The sequence below is a fragment of the Rhinatrema bivittatum genome, chromosome 18 (genome assembly GCF_901001135.1).
Source record: "Rhinatrema bivittatum chromosome 18, aRhiBiv1.1, whole genome shotgun sequence".
In the NCBI taxonomy this organism is placed as follows: Eukaryota; Metazoa; Chordata; class Amphibia; order Gymnophiona; family Rhinatrematidae; genus Rhinatrema; species Rhinatrema bivittatum.
Genome location: NC_042632.1, coordinates 42,872,589 through 42,888,168, shown reverse-complemented (window position 1 = coordinate 42,888,168; position 15,580 = coordinate 42,872,589). Strand labels below are relative to the sequence as shown.

General features: G+C 39.4%; 1 protein-coding gene across 4 annotated transcripts in view; it reads right to left on the bottom strand.

Annotated features, from left to right (window-relative positions):
• Positions 1-15,580, bottom strand: part of LOC115079775 (ankyrin repeat and KH domain-containing protein 1-like) — a 187,418-nt gene that overhangs the window by 115,778 nt on the left and 56,060 nt on the right. For all 4 annotated transcript variants that reach the window (XM_029583624.1, XM_029583623.1, XM_029583625.1 and 1 more), the window contains exon 3: positions 1,103-1,259. In XM_029583624.1, the coding sequence (XP_029439484.1) occupies positions 1,103-1,259 (157 nt within the window). The remainder of the gene's footprint in view (positions 1-1,102; positions 1,260-15,580) is intronic.

Here is a 15,580-nt window from a genome sequence, read left to right as displayed (position 1 = left end):
GACCAGAACCAACCTGGTTAATGCTTGGTCCTTTTGAAGGAGAGACAAGGCTAATCAGTTACGTGGCTAGTTACTAGGCTAATCAGTAATGCGGCTCTTTCAACAGGGAAAGATTATTTTTCTTGAAGCAAGTCTATTCAGGCTTCTATAAACTGAATATTTTTAGAAGAAACCAGATTTGACTTAGCAAAGTATATCAAGAAACCCAGAAATTGGAGGAGCAGTATGGTCTTTAGAGGACTCCAGAATGCCTAATGGAGATGGGCCTATCACCAATCAATCATGTAGAAATCATGTGGAAAACTCGACTGAAGGACCATAAAGGTATGAAAGGACCATAAAGGTATGAAAGGAGAGCAGGGCTAATATCCTCCTCATAAAAATTTTTCTTCTTCTTCAAGCAATCCCCAGTACGGAGATGCACATCCACCATCTGCTGGAGACTGAGAATACTGGCGGGCTGTCAGTACAGGGGTATACATGCTGTGACTTCAGCTTTGCTCCGCCTCCATCTACTGATGTGAATTAACCTGAATGCTAAGAAACTTAATTTTCTTTATGAAGATTTCCTAATAAATTGTACATCTTTATTTTTTATACATACACAGTGATATATAGAAGCACATTAAAACTACAAAGTGATAAAAAGATGGCTAATACAACACCAGACAAACCAGCAGTCAAGGCACTATAAACTAGAAGGCACTCCTTGAGCCTTTTGGCCTAGGGAAACCTTCCCTAGCTAAACTGTTGTGTTATAGAGGGCAGTCATGAAAGTGACTGAAGTGTCAGGAAATCGGGTGAGTAGCTAAAAAAAACAAAACAAAAAAAAAAGGCATATGCTTCACAGGGAGGACAAGCAACGTCTAACTCCATAAACCTGCATTAGACTGATGTTAGAGAGAATGTGACATCCTTAGGGAGGGGAGCAGTCTAAAGTTCTGAAAAATATGATCTCATCCCAGGTGGCATTGTACCCATACAGACTAGGGAAAGATAGTGGAATGCAATTTTAACTGCACACCACAAATGCAGTCTCTTAAAATGCACTTTAACCACAAATTTATTATAAAATATGTAAATGTATACATAGAATACATACTTATCTACTTGTCCTGCATTAAGGTTATTTTCTGCTCTCATTCGAGTCAGCGCAGCTGCAGCTTCATCCAACGCACAGCTGACAGAAGATGTCAGTCTTCGGAGCACCTCTGGATCTGCGAAGGCTTTACCATCAGCAGTGGACAATTTACCAATTCCTTCATTGTATGTTCATCAATCAGATTAGTATGAAAAAAAGAAATCACACAATGCAAAATATTTTAAAATTTCAGCCACATGCATGGTTAGTCAAGAGACAATATTTGCAAACATGCTAGAAAATACTAGCAAACAAGCCAACTGCACTAGTGAAGTTTGAACACCTATCTGAACTTACAGAGAAACAAAATATAAGGTCCATCTAGTCTACACGATTTTCTTCCTGGTGCCTGCCACTGACCCAATTGATTCCAGACTTTCCCTTCATTTCCTGGCCAGTAGGGATCTTCTAGGCTTATCCCATGCTTGCTGTAATTCCATTACTGTTTTTGCCTCTACTACATCCCATGGAAAACAATGTAATGCATCCACTACCTTTACTTAAGAAATTTTCTGATGTTATTCCTATCCCTATGGAGCCCCATATCATATGCTTGTGTACTAGAACTTAGTTTCCACTGAAAAATGTTTGCTTCTATTGCATTATTTATATCTTTGAGGTATTCAATTATATCACTGGAATGAAATTCCAGTCCTCTAGAGCAGTGGTCTCCAATCCTGTCCTGGGGGCCCACCAGCCAGTTGGGTTTTCAGTATATCCACAATGAATATGCATGAGAGAAAGCATGCAAATTTTCTCTCATGCATATTCATTGTGGATATACTGAAAACCCAACTGGCTGGTGGGCCCCCAGGACAGGGTTGGAGACCACTGCTCTAGAGCTGCAAGTAGGCCTGGTTTTCAGCATATCCTTACTCAATATGTATAGAAGAGAGATATGCATACAATGGAGCCAGTGCATGCAAATTATCTCGTGCATTCTCATGGATATCCTGAAAACCAAACCGCAGCTCGTGAGGACCAGAATTTGCTTCATCTCGCCTCTTCTTCTAGAGCAGGGGTAGGGAAACTCCAATCCTTGAGGGCCATATACTGGTCAAGTTTTCAGGATGTTCCTAATGAACATTTCAGCCACACTCCTCAGGATACCTAGCCAGACAGGTTTTCAGGATATCCACAATGAATATGCATGAGAGATTTGCATACATTGGAGAAGGTGCATACAACTCTAGTGGTTGTATGTTAGGTGTGTTGAGGACAGAATTGAGGACCCTGCTGTAGAGTATGCATATTTAGATCCTTAGATATCTCAGAGCTTTTGGTCTAAGCCCTTTCCTGGACCATGACCAGTTGGGCCCTTTAGTTTGCACAGGTGGATCTCTGTGGCAGTTCTTCAAATCTCCACTAGGTGACATGAACTGCAGATCCTGTACTAGTCAAGCCAATCCTTGAGTCATGCATGGACGATCTTAAAATGACTTAGTCTGCTCCTTCATGTTCTGTACACAGGTAATCTCTCTGAAGAGATTGTTTTTGCCAACTGCCTCAGAGCCTTCCCTAATTTATTTTATTTACCGTATATTCTGCTTTTCATGACACTTCAAAGCAGATTACATTCAGGTACTGTAGATATTTACCTATCCCCAGAGGGCTTACAATCTAAGTTTGTACCTGAAGCAATAGAAGGTGAAGTGTCTTGCCCAAGGCCAAGTATAGTGCAGGACATTTATTCATAGTGAGACTATGACATCTATTTGATTTCCCTTCCTTTTATACTGTGGTTAATCAAGAATATTCTCTCCAGTCCTGCCCTCAAGTGAAATTCCCTGATGATAGAGTCACGTACCAGGAGTAGTTTCTTCCTGCTTTGGGATGTTTGACTAGTTTCCCAACCCTCTCCTAGATACACATCTAACCAGTCTGGTTTTCGGGATATCCATAATGAATATATATGATACATATTTGCATAGTCTCCAATGTATGCCACATGAATATTTATTGTGGCAATCCTGAAAACCTGACTTGTTAAGGCTTGCTTCCAGAAGAGGGGCTGGTAAACTGATTTAGAAACAAGCTTCGCCTCCTTTTTAGTGGGTCTCCTGCCACCATATCCAATGATTTTGTAGGACTATTTCCAATACTAGTGTGATTTTAGGAACATGTCTGAAAGAACTTATGACAAAATCAAGTGTGATCCACCTACTCCTTGTTCTTTCAATTCTGTGTAGCAGATATCATTTGGGAGATGTGTTATTCAAAGGTCTTATCCTACCAGAATCCACTATCTATATATTTAAGATTTATCCATCTATTTGGACACACCAAACACTATAAGAACTTTTAGATTCTTTGTGGGAGTGGTGGTAGATTTTTTAGGACTCTAGATATTATTGGCAGCACCTTTAGTTCTGACCAATGCCTCCTTGAACAGAAATCACTTCCTTCCTCAGTGTAAAGTGCTGCATACATATGGACACCCCAAAGCCTACAGAAGACCTTCCTAAAGACAAAGGTTCCAATGTTATTACACTGTATACCTCCCATGTGTTTTTAATACATTTTTTTGACAGTTTCCTCTTATTCCCTTGAGTCTCCAGCTCAATCAGAACTAAAAGCTGGGATAGGATCTGACAATGAGCCTTCATTCACAAATACCTGAGGATTTGTCTATTTTAAATACCCTCCCAACTTATTTTAGTCTTGTCATTGTAGTTGGCTGGTGGGGGAACCATGCAGTAGGGCTTCTTCTGAAACACTGCAATCATGATCTCTAAATCCAGTCACTCCAGGGGAAGAGAATACTGCTTTTGCAGCACCCCAGAACCAACTGTCCTAGGGAGCAGAAGACCCAAGTGAGGAATCAAACCCTGGTTCCTCTGCATGGCAGTGTACATCACCGAGTCACCAGGCCAGCAGCTACTATTTAAAATTTTATTCTAAGATTTTCCACTCTTTCCTCTAAGTGTTCCTTCTAACTTTCTCAGAAATGGAAAACATTTGGTTTAGCTTAAGAAAAGTCGGACTTCTGCCCTTTGATTAGACCAGGGGTGGAAAAACCCTAGGGCCATGTCACCTCAAAAGTGACACTTGCTCTTGGCCTAGGCCCAGCAGCATCTGCTTCTACCGCAGTCATAATAGGAAAACAGTCACTGCAGTTGGGTCATGGACGAGCTCAGGCTGAAAACAGTCACTTCCACCAACTGCTATGGTTGACCCTAGCTTAGGAGGAGTTGCTGCTGCTGCCAGCACCAAAGTGTTAGAAGAGGAAAAACACACAAAATAAACAGGCCGATACAGTACGGTGGAGCACACTGTTAACCCGCATTTGGATGTGCGTTTGACGCGCTAGCTTTACTCCTTATTCAGTAAGGAGTAATAGTGCATCGAAAACGTGCGTCCAACCCCCCCGAAACTAATAGCGCCCGCAACATGCAAACGCATGTCGATGGCCCTATTAGTTATTTCCACGTGATACAGAAAGTAAAATGTGCAGCCAAGCCGCACATTTTACTTTCAGAAATTAGCGTCTACCCAAAGGTAGGCGTTAATTTCTCTGCACCGGGAAAGTGTACAAAAAAGCAGTAAAAATTGCTTTTCTGTACACCCTCCGACTTAATATCATGGTGATATTAAAGTGAAAAGCCATGACATGAAAGCCATGACATGACATGAAAGCCATGACATGACATGCCAAGCCATGACATGACATGCCAAGACATGAAAGCCTTTCCGGACCCTGACTGATGCTCGACCGCCAAATACAGCAAGACTGATTATCACCCAATAAACTGATACAGACTTACCAACCACTGCACGTTCTACTTCTTGTTAAACTTCTATCATCCTCTTCTTCTACTCCCAGTTAGAACCATCCTTGTTTTATTGTAACTGCTTTTTCTGCGCACTTGTTATAATTTGTTATATTTTGTAAATGTATACTCATGTTATAGTTAAGTACGTTTATAATTTATTGATCACCCCTTGTTTTATGTAAACCGACATGATACGAACTCCGTGAATGCCGGTATAGAAAAAAACTCAAATAAATAAATAAATAAATAAATATTAAGTCGGAGGTCCCAAAAGTTAAAAGTAATCAAAAATTTAAAAAAAAAAATTTTAATTGGCCCGCGGCTTGAAAACCGGAAGCTCAATTTTGCCAGCGTCCGGTTTCTGAACCGTGGCTGTCAGCGGGTTTGAGAACAGATGCTGGCAAAATTGAGCATCGGCTATCAAACCTGCTGACAGCCGCCACTCCTGTCCAAAAAGAGGCGCTAGGGATGCGCTAGGGATGCGCTAGTGTCCCTAGCGCCTCTTTTTACCACGGGCCCTAATTTGAATACATTTTTTTTCTGAATCGCGCGCACAGGAGAGCGGGAGTTCACCCGCTCTCCCGTGATTTTTACTGTATCGGCCTGAAAGAAATTAAAGCAGAAAAAGAAAAGCCAAAAAACAAGCCAAAACAGATTCATAAACAAAAAAGGGAGGGGGGACCTGCAAAAACAAGAAAAATTGATTTTTTTTTTCTAAGTCCAAAAAAGACCATATAGGAAGGTTAAAGCAAAAATAAAATTTTGCACTGGCTCCTTAAAAAAAAAAAAAAAAAAAAAAAAAAAAAATTAATTAGGGTTGGTACCCAAGTTTTCTAAATATTCTTCTTCTCTGGACTAGTCTATATAAGAAAAACAGTGGTGTAAACAGGACCTGAAAACAGATCTGTTCTTCCAAGACCGCTCAAATACTATGAATTTAAATAAGTTAAACCACCAACCTTTTAAAAAGAAAAATAAGCTTCAGAAATGCTAGTCCAGCAACCAAAAACCAAACCATTTTCTTAGCTTAAAACAGTCTGTAAAGCTCGTCAAACACTATTGAAATAACTGCAAACAGAAATCAGCTGCTTACATATGGCTATTTTCAAATTATAATTAGCAGTTACTGGAAATATTTATGATGTTGCTACATTGCCAGACATGCTGAACTATACTATAAAGATGGTAAATGGAAACTTTGGCTTACATCTCAATGCCTATTTTCCCCACTGGTCAGAGCTCCAAGCATGACCTTGTCCTAGGCTAAAAGACAAACTAATCCTAGGTCTCATGATGCTTTATCCCTTTACCATGTGGCTTATAATGATCAACATTCTCTCTCTAGTTGAGAAAAACTTCTCATAACTATAAAATATTAAGAGAGCACACAACTGGAAAAAGGCTTTTATAAATCATAAATATATCTAATCAGAATACAATACTTGTCTACAGAAGAGGCTGGTCAAATTTGGAGGGAAGACTAACCCAATATATACACAAACATCACAGCTGGCTTTTATAGTTATTTTGCGACAATACTGTCACCTTATGGCCATTGCTAGTACTGCAACCACTTGTGTTTCCAGGAATTAAACATGTTTTAATGTGGCAATGTAATAAAACCCAACTTAAAATTTGAGTTAAATCTTAGCATAGGTTTTAAGTTGCTGATGTGGTAGAAACCCACAGAATGCGGTAAAGTCATGGGTCCTTCAAGAGAAGGGCCCAAAAAGGACATTTAAAATCAATGAGAAGGCTGTGAGAAGGGATGGTTTTAAAAGGTCCTTCTCTTGAGTTTGAGTCAGGGGAGGGAGGGGGGAGTAAGGGAGAATAGCCCCTCAGAGTTGTTTGCTGAGAAGAGTGCCCAGTTCCCAAGTGCGCCAGTAATATTTCTAGGATTTCTCCAAAAGTCTGTAACCCTCTCTCATATAACTGCCTGCCTAGGAAAATAAGGATCGGGGAGGATGGAGGGTGGGGATCGCAGAGTTGCTTACCTGTAACAGGTGTTCTCAAAGGACAGCAGGATGTTAGTCCTCACATGGGCGACATCAGATGGAGCCCAGCATGGAAAAAACTTTTGTCAGAGTTTCTAGAAACTTTGACTGACACACTGACCAACTGCAAATAATGAACACTAATAGGATTAAGTGCTCATTAAATGCAAATAATGCATGCTAAAAGAAGCACAATAGGAAAACACTGATCTTGCTGGTGGCAGACAATGAAGAGCAAGGAAGAAGAGAGAAAGGTAACAAGGGGAGAGAGAAATGTAACAAGGAGCAGAGGTTGAAGCAGAGAAGTAGCAAGAAAGAATTTTAGGAAAACTGCTAGTGCAGTCAAGTACAAACATCACTGTCACAAAGTACGGGTGTTTTTGCAGGAGAAGATCAAGCGTATGGCTACACACACACATGCCATTTTGCTTCTGTTATGACAGTCACGTCTACTAATAAAACAAGAACTTAGAGATCATCCAAAATGTTCTATTCTATATTATTCTATCAACAATCTGGATTTCAGAGACAGAAAATGGTGACCAAAAATGCACTGTAAAAAGCAGAGTCGCTTACTTGTAAACAGGAGTTAGAGGAACCATATCCACCCCTCTTCGGTCCCTCTGGAACTACTCCTGATTCTAAATAAGTGTTGAAATGGTCAGCCAGCAAAGCTGCCAGGTCTTCCCTAAGGTCCAAACACCAAATGTATCCCAACTGGCCCCACTGCCTTATGTACTTTAGTTAGCTCCTCACAAAGACACTTATAAAAATAGATTGTGTTCTCCAAGGACAGCAGGATGGTAGTCCTCACACATGGGTGACGTTATCTGATGAAGTCCAGCATGGAACTTTGATCTCAGATTCTAGAGCTTTCAAACATGCCCGACTGAGCATGTGCAGTTGTAGTTATCACCCTGCCCCCCTAAGCACATCCCTCAGTCCATGATATACCTAATATATGGAGCAACCAATTCCCAGAGGAGGTGTATGGATTTCGTGAGGACTGGCATCCTGTTACAGGTAAGTAACCCATTCTCTAAAGACAAGCAGAATGGCAGTCCTCACATAAGAGTGAATCCCTAGCTACAGGCTATTGAAAATAAGAAAGCAGGAAATCCAACAGTGCTGAAAGTACCACCTTTCTCCCACTTGCCTGTGAGGCAGCTGACCCAAAACAGGCTAGGTGTAAAAAGTTGGGTTCTACAAGAGAAAAATCAAAGAACAGACAAAACCCTGATGCACAACAGACGTGCTTAAGGCACGGTCATGATGTGAAGTCCAGCGAGCAGCACACTTTGCCTCACGGAAATATTACAGATAGGACTTCGGATCAGCGAATCCTGATGAGCAAAGTAGGTCTAAATCCTCCTGGATACAAGAAAAGGCCTAGAAAATCAGCCAAGAAAAGAACTCTTAGACGAAGACCGCAGTTTCCTTCAGTGTCTTAAAACCACCGAAAAATCCAAAAGGGGCCAGAGACCCCTCCAGAAAAACTGTGGGCCATGACCATCTGAAGAACAGAATGCATTTGCAGAAGCACACGCAATGATTGGATGATAGGCACAAAGGGCAGAAAAATCAAAGCAACACTTGGAAGAAGGGGCACAGCAACCTGATCTGAGGCAGATCTTACCTGCCAAAGTACCAGACAGATCTAACCACCCGGGACAGATGTCAAGAGTGTCAGGGGATTAAAGGCAATCTTGGAACAATCGCTAGCCCCAAAATCTCCAAGTAGGGAGTTAAGCAAGGCCTAAAGCTTACCCACAATCCACCCTGTCAAGGATAAACTTATCTATCCACAGGAGAGCTCAGGTGTGCAGGGAGGCACCTTACTCATCCCAGTGAAGCATGAAAAGCTAAAGGTAGTATTGTCCAGAACTTAGCAAAAAACAGGGAAAAGCTGGTGTACATTAAGATACACAAGATATCCCATTATACATTAAGATATCCCAAATGCCCTGGAGTCTTTTGCTTTTTTTTTTTTTTTAAATATTTATAGATTTTTATCAGTATAGTGATTCAAAAAAAGGCAATGAAGAAATAATTAAAATTAAAAGAAGAAAAAACAGCAAATATTTATATTATATGTCCACATTAATAGTGGACATATGATATAAATACAGCGTCAAGTGGATGACGTTAATTTGAAGGTATTTGGTGAACCCATATTGGCTGATGGGAATGTTCTTGGAGGTTAGGGATTGGCTATAGCTGAAATGGAATGCAGGTTTAAATACCTGGTAAATCAAAATGGAGGATCCTGTTTGGAAACGCTGAAACAAGATGTATGCGGGTGACAAGAAATGACGAAGCGTATGTAATTATAGGTTAAAAATATTCATGATAATCCAATACTTGATGTGAATGTAAGTAAGTGATTTTTGCCTTTAAATTATAGATGATTTTTAGAATGTATCCGATGCCCTGAAGTAATGACACACGAGCCGTGTCAGGCAGCTCCTTGGGCGTTCAATCACCTTTGAAAGACCGCAAAGAAACAATAAGTGTTTTCTCAATTGTCACTGAGAAAGTTCAAATAATTCTTAAAATTTAAAAAAAAAAAATGTTTGTAAAAATTAGTGTGTGGAGACCAATGATTGAAAAGTAAACCAGAGTCATTGATCTGACTTAATTGTGGTGGAAAAAGCCTTGACTGCAAAGTCTCTAGATGAGAGTTATTATATAGAAGCTCTCAGTACCACATTTGAGGCGGCAGCAACAACAACAACAACGTTTCCATGTATGATGTTCGTTGGTTAAGGTGTTAAGTATCTACATCATATTTACAGTTTTTTGAGCGTTCACATTAATAGTAAGGCAAACAATGGTGGGGATAAATAAGGAATAAAACACAAAGGAAAAAATACTAAAGGCTAATAAGGGGTCCAAGTGGTACCGCCTATCGCAACACTCAATCTGCGCTTTATCCTCTAAGAAAGTTAAGTGAGAAAAGTCCATAAAAATATATTTATTCTTATTGTGGACCACTTCACACTTGTAGGGAAACTGTAGAAAGAAGGCAGCCCCGATTGCTAAAACCTGGGGATTGAGATGGAGAAAAGGTTTTCTTCTATCCTGGGTCTCCCTAGAAATATCCAGATACAACTGGATTTTCTGCCACAAAAAGGAATGTTTTTAAATTTAAAATATTGATGAAAGACAGATTCCTTTTTTGACTCAAGAACAAAAGAAATAAAGTCCCTCTGGTTTCAATCTGATCTTGAGAGTCTAAGAAACTGTGTAAGATCATGGCTATCAGGAGGAGAAATAACAGGCAAAACCTATGTTCATCTAAATGGTTTAACAAAATTTTCCTGAAAATAAACTTTATTACCAGTCACAACCCCCAACATGTAAATAACATTTTTCCAAAAAGTTTGTATCTTTAGACAGACTCACAGAATTAAACAAAGTGCCCTTAGCAGTACATTTTCAACAAACTGATTGAATAATGTTGACAAAGTCCTTTAGCTCTCATGCCCTTATAATGGTGACTGTAATCTGCTTGAATCAACCCTGGGAACTGAAGTCCAAACTTCATTACCTTTCTAATAATGCCTAACACTTGACCCTATTTACTAAACACAAAATAGGGAGAAAAGAAAACAACCTTTAAATGACCTCCATTTTTTTTTTTTTTTTTATTGCTGCTGTATATACTAATCTGAGGAATTCAACATTGTCCATGACACGTAAATCCTTTTCCTGGTTGGCAACTCTTAATTTGGAGCCTATCATCATGCAACTACAGTTTGCACTTATCCACATTGAATTTCATGTGTCATTTGAATGCCCAGTCTCCCACTGCAATTTTTCACAATCTATTTGCAATTTAACAAACTGGAATAATGATGTCTACAAATTTAATCACCTCACTCATTCCTTTTATAAATATGTTAAAATGCATTATTCCCTTGAATTATCCATTCTGTATCTACTCAAAAAAGGCAAGGGGGGATAAAGAAGAGGATGAAGAAGCAAGATAAATATTTTTTCCCTGTCATTTGATGACTTGGGCTCATCCTCCTGATTTGGTTTAGATGTGAAAATAAGAGTAAGATTCACTATGAAGTCATTAACAGACAAACTGAACTAAAAGGATGGATGACCGCAACATGAACAGGCCGATGCAATATCAGCATGCGAAAAACAGGCGCTCATGATTGAGCACCTGCTTCCCTAACACACACCCAATCCAACTCTCTCGGGCACACTATGTAATAGGCAAATAAGTCGCCGTGTTAAAAAAAAAAAAAAAAAAAAAAGAGGCACTAGGGGAAACTATATGTCCCTAGCGCCTCCTCAGCATTGGGCACACAGGGAAAGTAGCTGTGCGTGAGTTAGGAATATGGACGCTCAATTTGAGACGCATCCGTTTTCCTAAAACTTGTGCACAGCCACTGGTTAGGAAACTGGACACTCGTTAATTGGGCATCTGTTTTCCTAACCTGACTGCCAGCAATTTTTTTTACACACCGGGTGCGCATTTATTTTTCATAAGGGGGGATATAGACTATATTCATTTAATAACTATGTGCTGTCTGGACGTGCATTTTGGTCACACTAATCCCCTTACTGCATAAGTGGTTATGGACGCGCATCCAGCCTGTGCACTAGCCTGAGCACATGGTACTGCATCGGTCTGGCAGTGTGCCAGGCATCTAATGGTAACATGATAGCATGTAAGAGACTTAGATGATTAAGTAATTAAACTAAGCTAACAAAGAATCAAAAAGAACTTACAAAATAAAACCAATACAAAGTACAACAAACAAAATGATAAACTATAAAGCATAAAATATTAAAAAAGCCAAACAAGTACACAGACTATATTCATTTATTATAATATAAACAAAACATGTTAAAATTGTTTTTGAAAGCCTATACAAATCGCCACATTAATCTTGTTTCCTGAAATTTAAAAATTTGCCGATGACAAAATGAGTTGTTAAATCACAAGCAGTTAGTGATAAATAGCAGGAGGACCTTATGTTCTTATGACCTTGCGATACTGGAAGATTATCATCTGCCATTTGGACACCCAATGTGGACAATGTGCAAGGAGGTGCATATAGGGAAAAATAACCCATGCTATAGTTACATATTAGGTTTCACGTTAGGAGTTACCACCCAGGAAAAAAATCTAGGTGTCATAGTGGACAATTCATTGAAATTGTCAGTTCAGTGTGCCACAGCAGCCAGAAAAGCAAACAATATTAGGAATTATTAGGAAGAGAATGGTGAATATAACAGTGTCATAATGCCTCAGAATCACTCCATGGTGAGATTGCACTTTGAGTACTGTGTTCAAGTCTGGTCACCACACCTGTATTTAAAAAAATAAATAAATGTTGATGCACTGGAGAAGGTAAAGAGAAGGGAGACCAAAATGATAGAGGATGGAACGGCTCCCCTATAAGGAAAATCTAAAGAAGTTAGGGCTGTTCAGCTTGGAGAAGAGACAGTTGAGAGTGGGGGGTGATATGGTAGAGGTCTACAAAATCATGTAGAATGGTTGAAATCAGTTTACTCTTTCAGATAACAGAAGGACAAGGGGGCAATCCATGAAGTTAGCAAGTAGCAAATTTAAAATAAATCTGAGAAAATTCTCACTCAATTCACAATTAAGCTCTAGAATTCATTGCCAGAGGAATGAATCAGGCCTAGCTGGATTTTAAAAAAGTTTGGACAAGGTCCTGGAGAAGTCCATCAACTATTAGTCAAGCTGACTTGGGGAATAGCCACTGCTTGTTACAGGCATTAGTAGCATGGGATCTATTTAATGTTTGGGTATTTGACGTTACTTGTAAACTGGATTGACCACTGTTTGAAACATGATGCTGAGCTTCATGGAACCTTGGTCTGACCCAATATGGCCACTTATGGTAAAATTTCTCAAGACAGACTGCGAAAGGCATGGAGATCCACAGGAGAGTTGCAGAGCAGAAAAGGCTGGTCTCCCTTGCTCCTTCTAGTCTGATCTCCTTAGGAGATTGCATTCATAAATAATTCTTATTGGGAGAATCGCAATAAGCAAGAAGATTTATGACAGATAAGATTTGAAAGGTGGAGTGGAACACCTAAATATAAGGCTTTAAATGTAAGACAAAAATCTTGAAGACCAGAATCCTGTGATTTTCTATGCTTATCCAATGTTCCTGGGAGAAAAGACAAGCAAAATTCACCTCCCAACTACATTTAAGTAATATTTTTGTTTGTCATTGTAAGCTGAGGTCCAGGTATAATTATCAAACCGGGTGAGAAATAAGAGCTATTGCAAAGAATTAAAATTCTAAAAACCATGCAAGTCCAAGTAAAGTTGCATAACTCCTCCCTGAGGACACAGTTGTTAAAAGATTTATAGGACATTCTTTAATCTACTTTAGAGTTGGAAGTTCTCCAATTATCCCTGTGTATAAGCAGAGGTAGTGCAGGTGTGGAAATATTAAGCGTGTGGAAAAATAGAAATCTTTAGTTTTCCATGCTATTGGGAAAAATGCGGTGGTGTCACAGCACAGAAACTCAAAGGAAGATACAGCATAGCCACTGGAGTCTTGACAGAACCTCAACTCTGAGGAAATACAGGAGGTGCTCCAAACCACAATATCTTGGACTGGTTTTCCAACCCCTCACCTCGCAAAGTCTGTTAGTAATTTTACACTGTTTTATTTTTCTATAAGAGCATAAAATTCCATTTTTCTCCATTGTAAATAAATACCAGTATATTGTCTTAAACTGTAAATACAATCCCGTCAATTATATAGATTAACAATGTATATCCGAACTACACATTTAAAAACTGCCTCCTCCATGTGTGCCAATTGAAAAAACTCCATTCTTTTCACAGAGAACAAGACTGATCACTACAGCCTTTGCCATGATTAAAGTAGTCTAAGCATGAGATTATGTGCTAGATAATGGATTGACATATGAGAGTTTACACTAACTAGCTCATTCAGAACACTACAGCCCAAATGCTAGAGAAGTGTTGCCCAACACTCTACTGAAGGAACACCTAGCCAGTTTGGTTTTCAGGATTTCCACAAAGAATATGCATGAGAGATTTGCACATCATGGTTCTCCAATATATGCAGATCCATCTCATGCATATTATGGATATCTAGAAAAACTGACTTAGCTGTGCCTCTAGGAGAGAGAGTTAGGAAACACTGGTCCGGGTTGCAAGAGACAGGATCACATCACACCCATTCTGCACACAATTATACTGGCTACCAGTATTCTACAGAGCCAAATTCAAAATCCTAACTTTCAAGACCATACGAGAAAGATAAAAAATCCCTGAAAACCCAGTTCTCTCACTATACACTGGTCAGGCCCTCAAGATCCTCCCGAGGAGCCTTCATAATCGCACCATTAAAGATAGACATAAAAAAATATCTTACACTCAGCAACAGACCTTCTCAGGACAGCCTCCATCCTTTGGAACACACCCTAAGAAGCATTTAGCCAAACAGAGCACTACCTACAATTCAAGAAGCACCAGAAAGCATGGATTTTCTTTCAGGCTTTTAATGGGCTATGCCAATAACTGGGCATCCTGTAAGGGTCAGATTCTGGGTCATTCAGCAGTCTGTTTCTCTCCAACTAGGTGAATACTCGACTCTGCAAAATACATGCGATCTTGGGCCACATGATGCTATTTAGGTAGTGTAGCCCTCTCCACCCTCCCCTTTTTCAAAATCTTAAAGGTACACCCAGTCAATTGTTGTTTACCTATCTATGATACTGTATCCACGTAATAGCACCATACTGAAGTAAGCAGCCTTGGGTGAACCAAAATGGAGGATAGTAAATCTTAAATGTATGCACCCCACCACTTAAGTCAGTTTTGACCTTGTTATTCAGTTAAAGACTCAGTTACCTTCAAGGCAAGTGCAATACCCTGTCAGATTGTAGCTAAATGTGTATAATTGTGTTCTGTAAGCAGTCAATCACCGTACTGTGAAGACAAGGATGAGTACAGTCAGGCTTCAGAAATGGTGGCAGTAAGAAAATCAGTTTCGTTATTAAAATAAATCACAACTATCCATGTCACACATTACGTGATATTTAGTGCCTGGAGTGAGATTACTTCTTGTAAAAGATTGACAGGTGGAGGTTGACTTCATTCCTTCCTGATGATATCCTGAATGCTATAATGAACTAGTAAAAATGACAAATTTTCCTGAACTGTCTCCCCCAAAGTAGAATATTTTTTTATCATCTTTACATTAAATGGCAAGATGCAAAGCAAGCGCATGTGTCACGAATCACTGAACAAAAAACAAAAAAAATCTTGCATTGATCAAAATCTGAAGGTCTGGGAAGATCTGTCCCAGAGTCTTGGTCTCTGACTATCGAACAGCTGCATTGGGCATAGCTAAAACCTGTTATCTCAAGTATGTGACAGTCTTCCTACTTAACTAAAGGTACTATGGACAGACATGTTGGCCTCCAGCGAGATTTAGTTTCACCTGAACCCATCCACAACAAACCTAGAGAAAATCCTCTCTGATTATGCTAGCTGACAATTCTGTAGAACTAAATAATAGAAGATGCTGCATACAAATTCTTAATCTTTTTGAACGAGACTAAATCAGATTTTTTTTTTTTTTAAATTCTGAAGAACTTCCACATTATCAGAAGGTGAGGAGACTATTCCTTAT